This window comes from Mustela nigripes, chromosome 17 (genome assembly GCF_022355385.1).
Source record: "Mustela nigripes isolate SB6536 chromosome 17, MUSNIG.SB6536, whole genome shotgun sequence".
Lineage (NCBI taxonomy): Eukaryota > Metazoa > Chordata > Mammalia > Carnivora > Mustelidae > Mustela > Mustela nigripes.
In genome coordinates, this window is record NC_081573.1 from 41,436,481 (window position 1) to 41,455,710 (window position 19,230).

The window sequence follows — 19,230 nt, forward strand, 5'->3', positions numbered from 1 at the left end:
CATCCCCAGGCATCCAGACAAACCCCTCCGCCTCCCATGACAAAGAGGCTCGCTTGGAGCCTGGGCAAGATTTGCAAACGTCAAACTTGTAATTACAAGGATGAAATCATCTGGTTCCTTTTAAGCAAACGGGTTTATTGATCCCAACACTGAAGAAATGCTATTCTAGGGAAACTTGCTCCTCTCGGTTTTCCTCTCCCTCTGGGATGGCTGGGCTGGTGGGGGAGGGTAGCAGGGGAGCCAAGAAGGGGGAGAACCTCCTGGGAGGGGAAATTCTTAAGGGCTTAGGGGTAAATTTTATAGTGTAGATAGATTTTATCTCAAAAAAAGAATTCCTTAGGGCCCAAGAAACTGCCTGGCGCTTTGAGCAGATGAGTCCCTCATCCTGGACTTGGGCCCTTCTCCATCCCCAAACTAGAAGCTAGGTAGAGCTGGGGTGTTAGGAGCTGTGGCAGCCACTGAATTCCCTTCTTTCCCCTCCCACCGTCAAGTCTCATTTGTGGTTCCAGATCCTATTTCAGCTTCAAGATGGCACAATATTTCCTCAGTAACTGAAAGGAAACTCTTTCCTTAGAAAAAATGTACTAGAGGCTCAGGGGCCTGCGAAGACCTCACCCTCTGTATGAGGCGAGGCAGATGTGGGGAGCTGCCAATACCACACCTGGATAAAGCCATCCTTTCTGCTCACTTAAGGAGGCAGGATGTCTAGTCTAGGCTTTGACCTTCCAAGCCAACAAAGGACAAACAGATGGGCTCAGGGGACAGGAATGCACAATCATCGAGGTCAAGAAACACATCCTGCCACAAGGTCCACAATAGGATCCCTTCATTCAGCCTGTCGGGGACCCTTTGGGAACATGGTAGGGTGCTCCAGAAGGAATGACCTCCAGTTGCCACTGTCCACCACCTCGCAGTTCAGCCAGAGAGAGGAGCAGTACTTTCAGCAGCTCCACCAGCGGATGTCTTAGGGCAGAACAGTTAAGAGCACAGCCCGGGGATGGCCAGCCCTTCTGAACATCAGTTCCTTCATCTGTAAAATAAGGTCAATCTTACCAAACGTGCAGGGTTATGGTGAGGAGTGAATGAAGATGATATACCCCAATGCCATTTTGTTATCTCTGCTGAGTCAAGGTCTTGTCACTGTCCTATGATCACTTATTTATTGTTTCAAAGCCTCTATTTCCTCATCTGTCCAGTTAGGACAAGAAAACTTGTCTTAGAAAGTGGTTCTCTGAATTAACTGAGATAAGGGACATAAAAGCATCCAGCTCACAGCTTCACAGGTGAGCCGAACGATTGAGGGTTCCCATCCCCTGCTCAGTGTTACTGCGCATTCTCTGCCCATCCATTCAAGATGGGTCAGGGAGTCCTGTAGGAGCAGCTATCCACCCAGGAAGATAGGAAAAAGAGGCCCTGGGCACGCTGAATCCTTAGGAAAGGAAAGATCCAAATGGCAGGGCTTCAGAGACAGTTCAGCCCGGTTTGGGGTGTTTCTAGGCAAAGAACAGACAGCCACAGGCTTCCATCTATGGACTGACCCTACTAGAGCTGGCTCTTAGCAAACCCCTCCATGGGGTCATGGCTGGACCAATCTATACCCAGCTGGACAGAAACACAGAGTTAAATATACCTGACACAGGTGATATTTTCCATTATTAATTTCCTCTCATCTAATTTTTAAAATAAGTGAAAAAAACTTGTGCAACAACAAAAAAAGGCATACAGAGGTCAGCCGAGGAGATGGCCTCCTCCAGCCTGCGGCTGGTTTCCCAGTCGTCCTGGCTGGTTGGACGCCAGACAATGCCGAGTGGGTTATCCTGTGGCCTGGAGTTGCCAAAGGCTGTCTGTGGTGTTGCTGTTCTGGATCTGCCTGGCAGGCTTTCTCAGCCCTTTCCCTCAGGACATCATTCCCCACCCCCATGAGGCTGATGGTTCATGTACTCTGCTCCGTTTTGTACTCCCACCCCTCCGCCAAGATCAGCTACAAGTTCATGGCCCTACCTGGACACACCGAGGAGTAAGAGTGCTGCCTTGTGGATCATTCTTTAGAGGTAGAAATGGATAATTTTATACTAATGTCTACCTTAAAGGAATATGAGGGTGTCGAATGGTGACATGGGATATACTATCTGAGGCTGCCCATCCCAGTTCCCCCAAGTGCTGATGGGAGAGCAAGCTGGCCCATGTCATCATATCACCCTGCACATGGTGATTTGGTAGAGGGAAGAGTATGTGACACAGACTGGGCCAATCCAAGTCCTTCCCAGAAATTTTATGACTTGGAGAAGTGGCTGCTCCCATCCTTTGCCAGGAAATGGACACCATTGAAGGGTGCTTGAGAAAGGCAAGCAGGTGAGAAGAAATGGAAAAACGGGGAAAAAAACCCAGGAGACTATCCCTCCCTCTGTGTGATTTATTTACTTAAAATAAAATGAAACCCTTCCTTTAAGTTTATTGTTTGAATTGGGTTTCTGTCACTTGCAATTGAAAGAGAACTGAGGGACTATTTAGAAATAGATGGAGGCCCAATGGTAGTATTTGGTGACATCCACATCTGTACCTTTTCTATTTGTGCACACTCATATATTCACACAGGTTTGATGTGGGCCCGGTAAGAATGCGCTTGGAGAGGGTTGATTCTATGTTTGCTATTTAGAAAGTGTTTGTTAAAACCACCAGCTTACAGGTCTGACTTCACTGAAAACTCCCTTCCTGACCTTGGGCAATTGATCCATCTCTGGATCTCAGTTAGGGTGACCAACCATCCCAGTTTGCAAGGAGCTGAGTGGTTTCCTAGGACATGGGACTTCCACTGTAAAACCAGGACAGTCTCTGGAAAACCCAACACTTGGTCACCCTAGCTCAGTTCCGCATGTGCAAAACTGAGATTGAACTAGGCAGGGGTAGGAAATTCTGCCAAATCCTGTGTTAGGGCCGGCATTGTATCCTCATAGTCCTTTGCAATATGGCCAGCTACTGTCAGTTAGAGTTGGCACCTATTTGCCATCCTTGCACTGAGTTTTTGACAAGCTGGAATTTTAAGGACCAGAATTTATTGAGGATCAACTTTTAGTCAACCTCTGCCATAAATCCCATATCAAACTCTCTCCAGCTTGGGCCAATTAACTCCCTTAAAACTTGTGGATCTTTTTTAGGGTTTCATTGCACATTTGGGTAAATAGATGGACTGGCATTAGGTTTACATACAATTCAGCTTTTCTTCTTTGGAGACTTGTTTGTTCAATGCTCATTATGTGTTGGACTCTCACGCTAACCCTGAGAGCTTGTGTCTGCATTTTGCAAATGGGCAAACTGAGGCTTAGCGTCCAGGGCTCGTTTCAGGCTCGTGTAAACAGTGAAGTGAGATTCCAGACAAGTACCCTCTGACTCCCAACAACAACTCCGACCTTTCCATTACGATGTGGATTCAGTTAGATTCTGTGGTGTTACCACCTTTAGTCTTTGCTAGGTGCAGCCTACATCCCTCCCCGTTGGTTTTGGGACACAAAGTCCCCAAGGACCTAAGTTTCCTCACGTTCAGGTGACAATCTGGGGTCACTCCGAGCAGCTGAGGAACCCAAAAGTTCCATACAGTCGACGGAAAGGACCCGCGCGGGCCGCTCCTCGTCTCTAAGGTCCGGGCAGATGCCCGCAGAGCGATTCTACACAGAGCAGCCCGCGGGCGGCTAAAGGAGCGAGAGGGCCGCGCAGCGGGAGGAGCTCTGGTTCGCCGCAGCCTAGCCGCCCCGCAAGCGGGCGGGCGGCGCATGCGCGGCGCGGGTCGCAGAGTTGTGAATGGTGCGTTTTGTTTGCTGGAGTTTGGGGCGGGCGGGCGCGCGAGGAGGAGGGGTGGGGCCGACCGGGGCGGGGCGGACGGGCGGGCTTGCGAGGTGGGCGGCGAGAGGAAGTGGCGGCGGCGGCGGCCGGGGGCGGCGAGTGCTGGGTTCGCGCGGGCGGTAGGCAACGGCTAAGGCGGCGGTGGCGTGGGCTGGGCTCGAGCGGGCGGCGGCATCTCAGACTCCCGGGAGCGGGAGCCCACGCGGGCGGGCGCCTGAAACAAAGGAAAGCCAGAGTCAGGGCGCCGCGGGTGGGCGGTCAGTCGGTCAGCGTGAAGCCGGCCAGCGGGTGCCGCGCAAGCCCGGAGCCCGGTCGGCCGGCGCTGCGTCAGGGCGGGAAGATGCCGCGCGTCGTGCCCGACCAGAGAAGCAAGTTCGAGAACGAGGAGTTCTTCAGGAAGCTGAGCCGCGAATGCGAGGTGAGGCAGGCGGGCGGCTTGGAGGCCGCAGCGCGCCCCGAGTGGGCCCGGGCGGAGAAAAGTTTGGGCGGCGCAGCCCTGGGCAGCCCGGCGGACGGGCAATCTCGCCCGGGCAGCCGCCAGCCCGCAGACTCTGCTTGCCCTTATCTGCGCCGCGCGGGGCGGGCGGGCGCGCAGGCGGCGTCGCGGATTTGGCTCCTGATTTCGGGCCGTCTCTGCCTTGCAGATTAAGTACACGGGCTTCAGGGACCGGCCCCACGAGGAGCGCCAGGCGCGCTTCCAGAACGCCTGCCGCGACGGCCGCTCGGAAATCGTAAGTCGGCTGGGTAGGGGCGCGGGGGGCCCGGGGCGCGGGGACCGAGGCGCGCGCGGGTCACTTGTTGCGCGGGGAGCCGCCGCGGCCCAGGCTGGTTCCGGACCGCGCCGCGGACGCCGCGACTCCCGGAACTGAGCGGGCGCCGTCTCACTTCCTACTCGGGATTCAAAATGCGAAACCAGACACTGGCGGGCCGCGTCCTCGCGGGGAGACGCTTCCCTGTGGCTCTCTGCGGGCGGGTTGTGTTTCCCAGACGCGGCTCGGCCAACAGTTTGTCGCGAGGAGAACTCACTCCCGAGCCCCACTAAACAGGGAGAGGTCTTTGTAAGGGCTGTGTCACTCATTAAGGGGTAGGGTATTTGTCAGGGAGAAAACACCGATGCGGAAAAAGAACGGGGCTTCATTCAAAGATCTGATTCCTGGGCGAGAGTCAGTTTCTCAGGACGCTAGGTTTGTTGTTAAATCTGTTTGCGAGGCTGTTTAACCGCCAGTATAGCTGAGAAGCTTTATACCAGTCATCTATTGTCCTAATAGAGACAAACAAGCCCTGAAGACTGAGCCATCTTATTTTCTTAGAATGTTAAGGCTCAGGAGAATCAGAAACCATCATCATCTTTTTTCAAACCTCAGAAGCGTATCCCGTTTAGTGCCGCAGTTCCTGAAGAATCGCATGGGTTTGTGAAACCCACAGCTGATCTGGAGGCCGTGTTTTAGGGGGTGAATTCAGTGCGCTTCACCTTCACCAAACCTTACCTTAGGGGAAAAAAAAGCTCAAGTGTCTCATCGTCTTTTTGGTTTGTCTTATTGGAGATGCTAACGGGGGGGGGGGGAGTCAAAGATAAGTAGGAAGAAGCTAAAGAAAAGAGATCTTACTAATTAAAAGACAGAAGTCGAAGTGCTGTCTAATGGAATGCAGTTATCTATTCTGAACTGGGCCCATGGCATTTGCAGAGACTTGAAGCAGTGGTGGAGTTTGAATTTGGGTTAACAATAGGAGGACATATTGGAACATTTGCCCCCCCCCTTATAGACAATATATTTTATTGAAAAACAATTCACATACCATAAAATTCTCCCTCTTCATCACCTAAATCAAATTTATTTTTAGGAATATTTTTCTATTTAAAATGAAGACTTTTTAGAACTGTATTACAGATCATGTGAAGATACTGGCTAAATCTATTAGGAGCTCTAGAATATTTGGTCATTAGTGCGTGTTATGTAAGTAAAACACTTCCAAGTTTCTTGAGTAGTTATAATAGTTCATGATTAAAATGCCTAAGACATACTTTCGGTTTTGGCCTGAGTGATAGAAGAATCATTCATTGGTTGATCCAGTGATAAATTATTCGTTGTCTGGGCTTCCTTTTGCAAAAGGTGGATGGTATACCTAAGCAGTGGATTTCCTGGAGTTAATTAATGTAAGTGTGAAGGATGAGGTACAAAGTACTTCCTGATATTTAGAGCTGAGGGGGTTTTTCGGGGAGGACCTATAAAGTATAGTTATTGGGTTGTTTTCTGTCACATCAGAAACTTTACTGAGTATAATTGTGAATTGGGAGTATAATTTAACCCACAGTAGTTCCGAATTGCTATATTATAATATTATTGTAATATTATAGTAGTATTATAGGTTGCTTGTATTTATCATAAGTTTCTTTCCAGGGATAAATCAGATAGACTTTTTAGGCCTTTCTCTCTTCCAGATATCTGATCCTATGAATTTTAATAAGTTCTTAATATCTGACAAGTATTAAAAGTTAAAGGAGGGTAGGTTGAGTTCTGTGTAATATTCTCACTTAATATAGCATACATGTCTTTATTTGTTGAATAATGTAATTATTTGTAATTTGGGAAGGAATTTCACATTTCCTCCTTTTTCTAGGCCCCCCCCTTTAATTCAGTATTCTTCACATTTAAATGACAGGATCCCTAGCTCCTAGAGGGTACAGACCACATTAACTGTGGTGTATACATTATTATACTCTCCTCTAAACAGGTACTCTGCATAACGTCTTTTGTATCATAGCTACTTGATTAATTGAATTTAGAGGTTACTTAATATAATGCCTAAAATCTGTCTTTTTAGTTAGGAACAGGCTGTGGTTTTCACTTATTTGGTTGTGGAAAATAGGTGCGGAGAAGGTATTATTTTGACTCTGTTTTGACGGCAGCTATATACAGTAAAAATATGTTGTGTAATTGCCAAAACTGTTATCAATCTCCCCCCCCTTTTTTACTCTTTTAATTTTGAACATCTCCTTAGTGTATCATTGAGACTAAGGAATTTATTTTGTATTTAAATAGTTGTGGTCATAACTATAAAACTTACCCAGACTCCTTATCATAGCATGAATAAAAGTGATTATGGGTAAGGGGTAGAATCTATTTGGTCTGTTTTATTCCTCATGTAAGTTTTATTGTGGTAAGAGTGTTGGGAGAAGTCTTCAACACTAATGGTAAATTAAAGAATTCAGGTATGGTGATGACTGAGACAGCAGTAAAAACTATATATTTTTAGTCCTGAAGATGGAAGGATAAAGGTATGTTGAATTGGCTTAAAGTGTGTTATTTTGCAATTTGTGAAACCTGTAGAATAATCATTGGGACAAACTGGAAATCTTACATAAAGACAGTGATAACCAGTGTAAGCATTTTTGTGTTTTTAAACAGAGTTTTCCCAATTGTTATGTGTGTGTAGATACTCCATTAGAAAAAGAGTTCTATGGTCAAATTTGTGAAATGCTATTGTAGAATGATCTGTTTTTACCACTTCTCCTCTCTCAGAGAGAGGGATCTTGATGAGATAATGGGCATGAAGTGATGAAGCAGGAAATCTCTTCTGAGGTTGGTCTTCAGACAGGAGGTGAGGTAATAAGATCTGTAGATTGTTTTTACTTGCACAGAGCTGATTTGGGGTACATAGGGAGTGGAAGGATTTGTTACTAGGTGAATACTAAAGAAACATGCCTTGAGGATTTTGACACAAGACATTCATTCATGGGCTGAATCTCTTTATCTGCCACCACTCTACACTGAGAATTTATTTTATTATCTGAGGCTGAAAAAGTTAGCTCTCTTATCCAGCTCAGAACTATTTCTCTTATTTAGCAAATACTTAAATGGCATTTACGTGGTACTATTATAAGCACTTTACAAATACTAATTAGTAGGGAAACTGATGTACAGCTAAGTAAATTGCTTCATCCTACAGCCTAGGCACTGTGCTTTCTAGAGTCTGCTTTTCATTTTAACTATTGTTGGTTCATTTCACTATACTTGATTGTTTTTTAAACTTGATATTAATGGGGAAAGATTTTTTTTTAAAGGTTAATGTTGTAATATTGATGTTTTTTCAGTCCCCGTTCATGTAAAATACCACAAGAAAGAGTATCCCTGTTAATTAGGTAAATGGCATCAAAGATTTCTTTAGAGATTTAGCAGTTAGGTTGGCAGTTGTACCTGCAATACCAATAATAGAAATAGGAAGAATACATTTTTAACTCTAAGGAATCTAAGCTGTTAATCATCGGGGGTACTAGTGGATGGTTCAATCAGCTGATGGCTTTAAACAAATTGCCCAAAATGTGAACCCCTTGCTTTCAGATGAAGACTCTTTGATTGCAAACAAAGTATGTTGTGGAACTTTAATTAGTAAAATAAAACAAACGAAAACCTCTCATTTCAACAAAGAAAGTTTACATTCAGATGATGAAAAATGTTTCAGGGTTTTGTTTTGTTTCCAAAATGCTTTTTTTTTTTTTTTTTTTTACTTCTTTCTGAATTTCCCTTTGGAAGAGGTACAATGCTAATTCCATTTTTTAGTTGGAGGAAATGTAGTTAAATTGCTTAGGGGCTACACAGAATACTTTATCAAAATGGCTTTAGATTGTTCTGTCTGTTGAACCATGCATCCAAATCTTATTATAAATATTAGATGAATACTCTTTTATATAGTCAGATCCAGTTCTCCTAAAGTTAAAATTCAGAAAACGCATATTTTTAAAATCACCTAAGGTTTTAGAGAGATAACTACTGTCACATCACATTGCTAATGTATCATTTATCAGAAGACACAGTCTTTTGCGTTTTTAACATGGGCTTGAGAACGCAGTATTAAGCAAGGGAAATCAAGAGAAATTAAAATGTCCCATTTATACAACTTGAAGTTGTGGTATGCTTTAAAATTCAAAATGTATAGATCTTTAGTGATTTTCACATTTAAAAATAGAAGTTTTTAAATTCAGAGATGATGTCTTCTGGTTAGACATTAGCAATGCGAGATCCTAACGTCAGCAAAAAATGACCTGAAAGAAAGTATTGATTCCATGTCTGATTTTATATTTAAGCAGCCAATGGCGAAGGTCCTCAAAATGGAATCAGATGTTTGTAACTTAATACTTAAGAAAAATGATGAGTGCATGTTTTTTTACTTTTAAGTATTCTCAGTGCTGCCTCGCTTAAGACAGAAACTGATGTAAAAATAAATGACTGCCTGCATAATTTATGTAATGTCCTGCTCCTGATCCTGTTTGTATTGATTTTTCTAAAAGGCTTTTGTGGCCACAGGAACCAATCTGTCTCTCCAGTTTTTTCCGGCCAGCTGGCAGGGAGAGCAACGACAGACACCTAGCCGGGAGTATGTCGACTTAGAAAGAGAAGCAGGCAAGGTAGGAAACATTTCTTTGCAATTTGAAATACTGTGGATTGTTTTATTAGAGATCATTGGAAGATTTACAGCTTAATGAAGAGATCACAAGTCTGATTATACACACATATGGTCAGGTGTGTTTTCATATTATAAGGATGTAATACGATTTTTTAAATAACCGTCAATTTTTTTATGTTGTTCCATTACTAATTTCATGTATATAATATTCATCATAGAAATTTCTAGCTCTTAAAGAGTAGTGTGCTTTCTTACATGTAACATTTAAAACTTACTTCTTTTGAAAGTATTGACAGGATATATTTTGTTTTACTAACCTAAGTGACTACAGTGCTTTAAAAAACAAAATTAAGAGAAAAATGGGAAAAGGCTCTGTAGGCATAATTTAATAATATTTAGAAATAGCTCATGGGTAACTTTCTACTTCAGTTAATACTGCAAATTTAATTTTCATTAAAAAATAGTGTGAAACTTGAACTTGGAAATAATTTTTTTGTTTTGAGGAAAAGCTGGGAAAACAAATTGATGCCTTAAAATTTTTATGTTGGAAGTTTAGGTTGAACATATGAAATGTTTAAACTGAGAGCTCTATTAAACTCTAACTTAAATGTATTACATAATTTTGGTGAAACTTTAGTGAATAATGGATTGGTTCATCTTTTAATGTAGAAGTTGACTCTTATGGGAATAAAATACTTAAAGAAAAATATTATTTGGCCTCATTTTATGCTCAGTATTTCTCCTGTTTCCTTTGTGTCTCTATGCCTGTTTTTATCAACTTGCTCACTTATTCTTCTAAGTGTCATGAATACTATAACTTCTCACTTTATTTGCAAAACATAATACATAAATAATACAAAGGTTTTTGTATGAGCCTGTATTAGGAAAAATATGCCTGGTTTTATATATATATACACAATGAAGTTTTTTGTTTAAACTTTAGGACATAAGATGGGTTGTTTGGTTTTTTTCCTTAAGATTTACTTATTTTAGGGGCGCCTGGGTGGCTCATTTGTTAAGAGTCTGCCTTTGGCTTAGGTCATGATCCCAGGGTTCTGGGATCGAGCCCCACATTGGGCCCCCTGCTCAGTGGGAAGCCTGCTTCTCCCTCTCCCACTCCCTTTCTTATGTTCCCCCTGTTGTGTTCCCTCTCTTGCTGTGTCTCTCTGTCAAATAAATAAATAAAATCTTTTTAAAAAAATATTTATTTCTTTGTTATAGAGAGAGAGGGATGGGGAAATAATCAAGCAAACTACCTGCTGAGCAAGAGCCCAACCCAGAGCTCAATCTCACAACCCTGAGATCATGACCTGAGTCAGATACAAGAGTCTGGTGCTTAACTGACTGAGCCACCCATGCACCCCAGGGTTTGATCTTTGGTGGGTGACAAACCAACTAATCTTTGGAGAGGAAGAGGGAAAATAGATTATAGAATTTTCAAAGTGAGTAATAAGGGATTTGCTTTTCTGTGTATTAGCTTGCTTGCTTGGAAGATTAAAAGCAAATGTTCCAAGTTTTACTATTTTATAATTCTTATATATAAGGAAGAAGTTGGGAAGTCATTGTGGGATTATGCTTTTTTTGTCTGTTTTGTGCATGTATGTGTAAGTGAATGAAGAAATTATTTTTCTCCTTGTTCAAAACACTTTCTTAATGTTTATTTAATTTAATGGTGGCTCAGATACTACAGACATAAACCAAAAAGTTATTTTCTCAATTTTAATGCTAAGCTACTTTAACACTTCAAAGTGCACATCAATGTTACCCAGGTCTTCCAGTATTCAATAACTAATAAATGGGTGTTAACTCTACTAGAAAGTATGTTTGCTTAAATTAATGTAATGATAACTTTACCAGACCGAAGACCAGATTACTCTTAGACTTAAGCCATTGACATGTTTTTAGTTACATGACCACCAATAACAAAAACTTTGTATGACTTATTTTAGTGTTTAGAGGGTATGTTTCCAAATACACCTGGAAAATTGATAGAATGGATATAAGTGAGTTATCAGGAAACTTATATTTTATTAATATTTGTTTTAGAAGTTATTTTCTGTAGAAGGCCATATATCAAATATTTTTAGCTTTGCAGGCATGTGGTCTATGTGGCAGCTGCTCAAGTCTGCTGTGAGAGTGGAAAAGGAGCCATAGACAATATGTAAACAAATGAGTGTGGCTGTGTTCCAAGAATAGTAACAGTGGCAAACTCAGTATCTTTGCCTCAGATTTAAATTTGCAAATGTTTATATGTAGATCCTATATTTTTTAAATACACTTTTTCAATACCTGTACTATATCAGTAGGATCCAGAGGAAAGGAAAACATGTTAAGGCACAAAAACAAATAGGAAACTGCTAGTATATTGCTCTTTTCCAGTGGGATAAAGGATACCAGTGAATTTAGCCAAAAGGTACTGACCCATATTTTCTCAACCATGGAACTCCAAGCTATGGAGTCTCGTATTTTTCTTAACTCCTTTTTTATGGTTCTCTTTCTGATAGTTATTAGCTTGTATTTCTGTCCCTCCAGGATTAGAAGCAAAGAATAATCAAAGGGATTTCTCCAAATGTTAGTTGTTTGCTTCTGCTTCATATTTTGGATCTCAGATCTGCATATTTTCTTCCACATGTTCTCAGCCTAGTCACTTTCTGAAGCAGCTTAGTTCCCTTCTTCATTCACACCCAACTTTGAGGAAACTACTGTTAAGGCTTTGGAGTTAGGCATAAGTAAGTCTTGGCATCATTCACTATTATATAATTTTGTGCAAGTCAGTTGACCTTTATGGTCCTCAATCAGAACATGAGGTTAATGCTTACTTCCCAGGGTTTCCCTAGTGATTAAATGAAATAGTGGATATAAAGTGCTTAGCCAAGTACCTGATACAGTTGCTGAAAAATGCATTCATTTGGAAGGTTCTTGTTGGATAACTGTTGTGTATACTGAGCATTGTCCTAGGCATTTGAGATGCATCAGTGAACAAAACAAAGATCCTTCCCTAGAGATTGTTTTATGGAAGGAGTGGAGGTTAGACAGTATTCAAAATGAATAAGAATAAGGGTGGTCAAGCACCAGAAATGTTTGTAATTTTAAATAGGTTGGTCTGGGTAAAGAAGGTCATGTTCGAGCAGAGACCTGAAGGAGGTTCGGGAATGATGAGCCATGTAGGTATCAGGGGAAAGACAGAGGGTACAGTCACTGTGAAGGTCCTAGAGTGCGAGCATATTCTGTGTGTTTGATAAGCAGCAAGCAGCCCAGTGTGCCTGGAGTAGACTGAGCAAGGAGGCAAGTAACAGGAGATGAGATCAGGGAGATAACAAGGAGCCAGTTTTTGTGACCTCACAATCACATGGGTTTTTATGGTGAGTGAGATGGGGAGTAGTTTCAGGGTTTAGAGCAGTTGAACAATATGATCTGCCTTGGGTTTTTGAAAGGATCACTCTAGCTGCTGGGTTAATAATAGGCTGTAGGAGGGCAAGAGTGAAGTAGGGAGACGAGTTTGGCTGTTGCTGTGATCTTGGCGAGAGGCTAGGGTAGTAGCAGTGGAGGTGGTGAGAAGTGATCATAGTCTGGTTATATTTTGAGATAGGGCCGACAGGATTTGCTTATGGACTGGATGTGGGGTGTGAGAGTCAAGAATGACTCCAGCGTTTTTGGCAGGAGCAACTGGCAGTATGGGATTGCTGTCATCTGAGATAGGAAAGACTGTGGGTGGAGCAGTTTTGAGGAGCAGTTTAGGGCATGTGTGTTTGTGGTGGTGGCTTGTTAATGCACTTCTGTTTTCTCACCGCCCAGCCTTTACTTTGTAAGTCAGGGCACTGCTTTCACATAAGTGATCCTTGGTCTGCTTATCCCAAAGGTTCAGTGGCCTGTTAAAAAGAATCAACTTTATTGAAGTATACCTTACATACACTAGAATGCACCCATTTTCATTGTATAAATTTGAGTTTTAACAAATGTATGCACGCATGTAAACTCTACCCACAATCAAGGCAGTGTTTTGGTCACGGCCAGGAATTCCCTTGTGCCCTTTTACAGGAGTGTGGGAGTGGTTTGACTGGATGATTCTGGCTTAGGGCTGGGACTGTGCAGACTCTGAAGACTTGACTGGAGCTGAAGAATCCACTTCTAAGCTCACTCACGTGACTGTTCGTAGGTGGCTTCACTTACTCGTCATGTGTGTCTCTCCACAGAGAGAGAAACAGAATGAAGTCACCATGCTTTTTATGACCTATTCTCCAGTCACTTGTGTCTTACTCTTTTCATTAGGAGGGAGTCACTAAGTCTAGCCCACATTTGACAGGGAAGGAGGAGTATTTATTCACATACATGGGTGTGAATACCAGAGGCTGGGATCATTGGGGCTATCTTTGAGGCTGGCTTCTGCAATATTCACTTAAATTTAGTGAATTCTGGGGGCTCCTGGGTGGCTCAGTCGGTTAAGTGTCTGCCTTCGGCTCAGGTCATGATCCCAGGGTCCTGGGATCGAGCCCCGCATCAGGCTCCCTGTTCAGTGGGAAGCCTGCTTCTCCCTCTCCCACTCTCCCTGCTTGTGTTCCCGCTCTTGCTCTGTCTCTCTGTCAAATAAATAAATAAAATATTTAAAAAAAAAAATTTAGTGAATTCTGGAAATATTGGAATGCTGATAGGAGACAGAACCTGCATATTCTCTTTGGTTTGAAATACGGCTTTATGATCTAAGAAAGTTGACTCCGCAAAATCAGTCCTTTTATGTCATTCATCCTTCCTTTGTGTTTATAGGAATATATTTTTTTAAGGCATCTAATTAAAAAAAAAAGATTTTATTTATTTATCTGACACAGAGAGAGCCCAAGTAGGCAGAGCAGCAGGCAGAGGGAGGAGGAGAAGCAGGCTCCCCACTGAGCAGGGAGCCCAATGTGGGGCTCGATCCCAGGACCCTGGGATCATGACCTGAGCTGAAGGCAGTTGCTTAACCGACTGAGCCACCCAGGAGCTCCAGGGCATCTAATTTTTTTTTTTTAAGGTTTTATTTATTTATTTGAGAGAAAGAGAGAGTGCGCATGCACAGAGGGAGAGGAAGAAGTAGATACCTGCTGAGCAAGGAGCCGGAGATCATGACCTGAGCTGAAGGCAGCTGCTTAACTGACTGAGCCACCCAGATGCCCCTGTAAGAATATTTTCAAACCAGAGGTCTTCAGTAAGGACGGCCTATTAATGGTAACTGATCATAAATAGGTATTTTATGTAAGATCAAATCAGAGCACACAAGTTTATACCATCTTTCAAATATATTTGAAGGGCAGCTGGGTTGCTCAGTGGGTTAAGCCTCTGCCTTCAGCTCAGGTCATGATCTCAGAGTCCTGGGATTGAGCCCCACATCGGGCTCTCTGCTCAGCGGTGACCCTACTTCTCTCTCTCTTTACTTGCCTGTCTGCCTGCTTGTGATCTCTCTCTCTCTCTCTCTCTGTCAAATAAATAAATGAAATTTTTTTAAAAATTCCAAATATATTTGAAACTTTTGCCCCCAGGTTTCTAGTGAGCTGTCTGCATTGACTCTAACCATCTTTTTTAGAAGAGGTTTAAAATAAGGGGTGCCTGCCTGGGTGGCTCATTCGTTAAGCGTCTGCCTTCAGCTCAGGTCATGATCCCAGGGTCCTGGGATCAAGCCCCATATCTGGCTCCATGCTCAGTGGGAAGCCTGCTTCTCCCTCTCTCACTCCCCCTGCTTGTGTTCCCTCTCTTGCTGTGTCTCTCTCTGTCAAATAAATAAAATCTTTAAAAAAAAAAAAGTTTAAAAAAAAAGTTTAAAATAACACAACGTAGCAGAGTTGTCTAAAGGCAATCATAGCTATTTTTTTTTTTTAATCTGGAAATGGGAATCAGAATGTCTGTCCTATTCATATACCTCATGGTGAGGATTAAATGAAGTACTAGAATATGTGAAAATGCCTTTTAAATTGTAATACCCTGTCCAAAATTGGGCTTTTTGATGGTTTTGTAGGGTGAAATTATAGGTAACTTAATTATGGAGTTTAGTGCTGTGCTGTGCCTTAGGTCAGCTTCACTTGTAGCTCTACAGTGTTGGAACACTACATGTTTCCCAAGTGGTCCATCCTGGTGTATTTTAAACCCGACAGCCAAAATGTTTGTAGTTCTTCCTGAATCTAAACTGCTTTTCTCTCATTTTGCTTTGAGAAGACAAGGAAAGCAACCAGTTGGAATTTAAGTCATGCTTAGTTAAATTTTTGTAGGCCAAGCAACTTCCAGTTCTTTGATCTTTCCTCTTAGGACCCATTTCCAATTACTTTTTATTTCAAACAAATGCAAATGATTATGGTTCACCAGAAGTTATTAGTCTTGAATGGTCAGATTAATGGTTTTTGCATGTATTCTGTGTTTTGTAAAGCCTGGGTTAGGGTTTCAAATTAATTGTATGTGATTATTACATGATCCTAGTTTTTGAGTATAAAGGATATAAAAAATATTTTATAAACTGAAAAAATGAACTTTACAGTGCTACTGTTTGTCATTTTTTCTATAGAAATTGAATATACTATCTAGTGTTATTACGTTGGCCCCAAAGGGAGGTTAAACTTTTTAACAGTTGCATTTCTATTTTTAACTTCTGATTTTAATTGATAGTCAAATAACATTACTAGCAGACATTGAGAAGTAGTTATGAAGTATATGTTATTAGAGCAGATACTTTTTTTTTTTAAAGATTTTATTTATTTATTTGACAGATAGAGATCACAAGTAGGCAGAGAGGCAGGCAGACAGAGAGGAGAAAGCAGGCTCCCTGCTGAGCAGAGAGCCCCATGTGGGGCTGGATCCCAGGACTCTGAGATCTTGACCTGAGCTGAAGGCAGAGGCTTTAACCCACTGAGCCACCCAGGCGCTTCTAGAGCAGATACTTTTAAGAAATTTTGATGTTTTATTTTCTTCTCTGAACTTTTGTACTTAAAACCAAAATCTTTTATCATTCATTTTCATGAACATAAGTAAAGCAAAATTTAACAGCATTTGATTGAATGAATGAGGATGGACACTTCTTTTAAATGGTTTTTCCAAAAGTCTGTGCTTCTGGAGCATTTTGCTTACTTGCCTGCAGGATCTTTGTCCCAAAATAAATATTGTGTCTGTTTATATACCATCCACAATTTGGCAGGGTTTAGAGGACTCCTTGATGTTAGCTTTGAGAAATCCCTATTCAGGCTCAACCAGTTCCTTCTCCTCCTCAGACAGCCTAGTCACTCCAAATAAAAGATAGCTGTGGTAAAGTTTTGGAATGTGATTCTCCCGCCCCCCCCAAAAATTGAGACTTTACAACTAGTTTGTCAGATCTAGATTTTAAATATCTCTATTCAACTAAAATACGAAGTATATTTTCCAGCATTTAGTTACTGACATTTTAATGCAGTGGAATAAGTAATGTGTTTTTTGTTTGCTTCTTTTATTTATTTATTTATTTTTTAAGATTTTATTTATTTATTTGACAGACAGAGATCACAAGTAGGCAGAGAGGCAGGCAGAGGGAGAGAGAGAGAGAGGGAAGCAGGCTCCCTGCGGAGCAGAGAGCCCGACTCGGGGCTCGATCCCAGGACCCTGAGATCATGACCTGAGCCGAAGGCAGCAGCTTAACCCACTGAGCCACCCAGGCACCCCTGTTTGCTTCTTTTAAAGCAGACTTGTTTATTTATTTATATTTATTTATTTATATTATTTTATTTTTTCCATTATGATATGTATACTCTTTAATCCCTATTGTCTATTTCACCCAAACCCTGCTCCCCGTCTTTTTTTTTTTTTTTTTAAGATTTTATTTATTCATTTGACAGACAGAAATCACAAGTAGGCAGAGAGGCAGGCAGAGAGAGAGGAGGGGAAGCAGGCTCCCCGCTGAGCAGAGAGCCCGATGTGGGGCTTGATCCCAGGACCCTGAGATCATGACCTGAGCCGAAGGCAGCTTAACCCACTGAGCCACCTAGGCATCCCAATCACACTTTTATTTTATCTCAGGGTCCTGGGATTAAGCCCTGCATCGGGCTCTCTGCTCAGCAGGGAGCCTGTTTCCCCCTCTCTCTCTGCCTGCCTCTCTGCCTACTTGTGATCTCTCTCTCTCTGTCAAATAAATAAAATCTTAAAAAAATATATACAAGTGTAAGGTTGACAGTTCTAAACTTTATAATTCAGTTATTAAGATATTGTAGTAGGTGGCTCAGCCAGTTAAGCATCTGTCTTTGGCTCAGGTCATGATCCCAGGACCGTGGAATTCTGGGGAGTGCAAAAGAATGGTTTTATTAAAACATGGGGACAGGGGGCGCCTGGGTGGCTCAGTGGGTTAAGCCACTGCCTTCGGCTCAGGTCATGATCTCAGGGTCCTGGGATCGAGTCCCACATCCGGCTCTCTGCTCAGCAGAGAGCCTGCTTCCCTCTCTCTCTCTCTGGCTGCCTCTCCGTCTACTTGTGATTTCTCTCTGTCAAATTAATAAATAAAATCTTTAAAAAAAAAAAAACATGGGGACAGGATCTGTGGGCACAAAGAGCTGCACCAGGGTCATGAGGGGATTAGGGATAGTGTCTAAGTTTCTTAGGAATTTTTGGAAGCAAGCTTTCCAGGACCTTGAGGGGGCTAGCTACTGTTAGGAAAAGGTCATTTATATGATCTCACTGATACATGGAATTTAAGAGACAAGGCAGAGGATTATAGGGGAAGAGAGGAAAAAAGTGAAACAAGATGAAACCAGAAAGGGAGACAAACCATAAAAGACTCTTGGGAAACAAACTGAGGGTTTCTGGAGGGTGGGGGAGTCGGGGTGGGCTTTGGGGAATGGTATGTGTTGTGATGAGCACTGGGTATTATATAGGATGAATCACAGATCAGACCTCTACCCCTGAAACAAATAATACATTATATGTTAATTCATTGAATTTAAATTTAAAAATAAACTCTTTTATAAAAAAGGTCATGGGGTGCCTGGGTGGCTTAGTGGGTTAAGCCTCTGCCTTCAGCTCGGGTCACGGTCCCAGGGTCCTGGGATCAGGCCCTCCCTGAATGGGGCTCTCTGCTTCCCCCCCTACCCCTTGCCTGCTTCTCTGCCTTCTTGTGATCTCTCTCTCTCTCCATGTCAAATAAATAAGTAAATAAATAAAATCTTTTAAAATTAAAAAAATAAATAAATAAAATAGCTCATTTATTACTGTCTAATAAAACCCTAGCCATGAGAGTCTTCAAGATGCATATCTGTGGGCCATATGCTTGGAGGGTGATTGCCAACATGTATCTGTGTGGGGGAGGGCAGTGAGATAAAGGAAATTCCCAAAGGAATTTTTTTAGGTTAAGACATATTTTATATAGCATTTACTTTTTATTTTATTTTATTATTTTTTAAAAAGATTATTTATTTATTTATTTATTTGATAGAGATCACCAGTAGGCAGAGAGGCAGGCAGAGAGAGAGGGGGAAGCAGGCTCTCTGCTGTGGGGCTCAAACTCAGGACCCCAAGATCAAGAGTTGCATGCTCTTCCAAATTAGTCAGCCAGGTGCCCCTATTATCTTTCTGATCTTATTGTTACTGACTATGAAAGGATAGAGAAACTGGAAATAGATAACTTTGTATAAGGGAGAGGCAACAAAATTAATTGTCAGTATAAATTTTTAGAATAAAAAGATAAGCAATGTAGACATTGATGTACTTTGAGTACACACACAATTTCCATCCATCTAGGAAATCTTTGCACAATCATCTAGAAAACAGTAATCATACTGTACAGGTGGTGATCATGAAAACTCTTTTTCATTCTTATAGAACAGTTTGAGTGTTTTATTCTAGTAAAGGCATTTTGGGAGGGCAGAAAGTTTATAACTATCTCAGAATGGATGGGACTCGCTTTGCTACTGTGTACCTTTATTTCCTCATTTAAGAATTAGAATAATAGGGGCGCCTGGGTGGCTCAGTGGGTTAAGCCTCTGCCTTCGGCTCAGGTCATGATCTCAGGGTCCTGGG

General features: G+C 42.1%; 1 protein-coding gene across 2 annotated transcripts in view; it reads left to right on the top strand.

Moving 5' to 3' along the window:
- The first annotated feature begins 3,892 nt into the window (after positions 1-3,892).
- The window catches only part of CBFB (core-binding factor subunit beta), a 61,100-nt gene continuing 45,762 nt past the window's right edge, over positions 3,893-19,230 (top strand). Inside the window, exons 1-3 of one of the 2 annotated variants that reach the window (XM_059382144.1) lie at positions 3,893-4,255; positions 4,482-4,568; positions 9,125-9,241. In XM_059382144.1, the coding sequence (XP_059238127.1) occupies positions 4,178-4,255; positions 4,482-4,568; positions 9,125-9,241 (282 nt within the window). In that variant the 5' untranslated portion in view covers positions 3,893-4,177. The remainder of the gene's footprint in view (positions 4,256-4,481; positions 4,569-9,124; positions 9,242-19,230) is intronic. The other variant, XM_059382145.1, reaches the window with a different exon arrangement.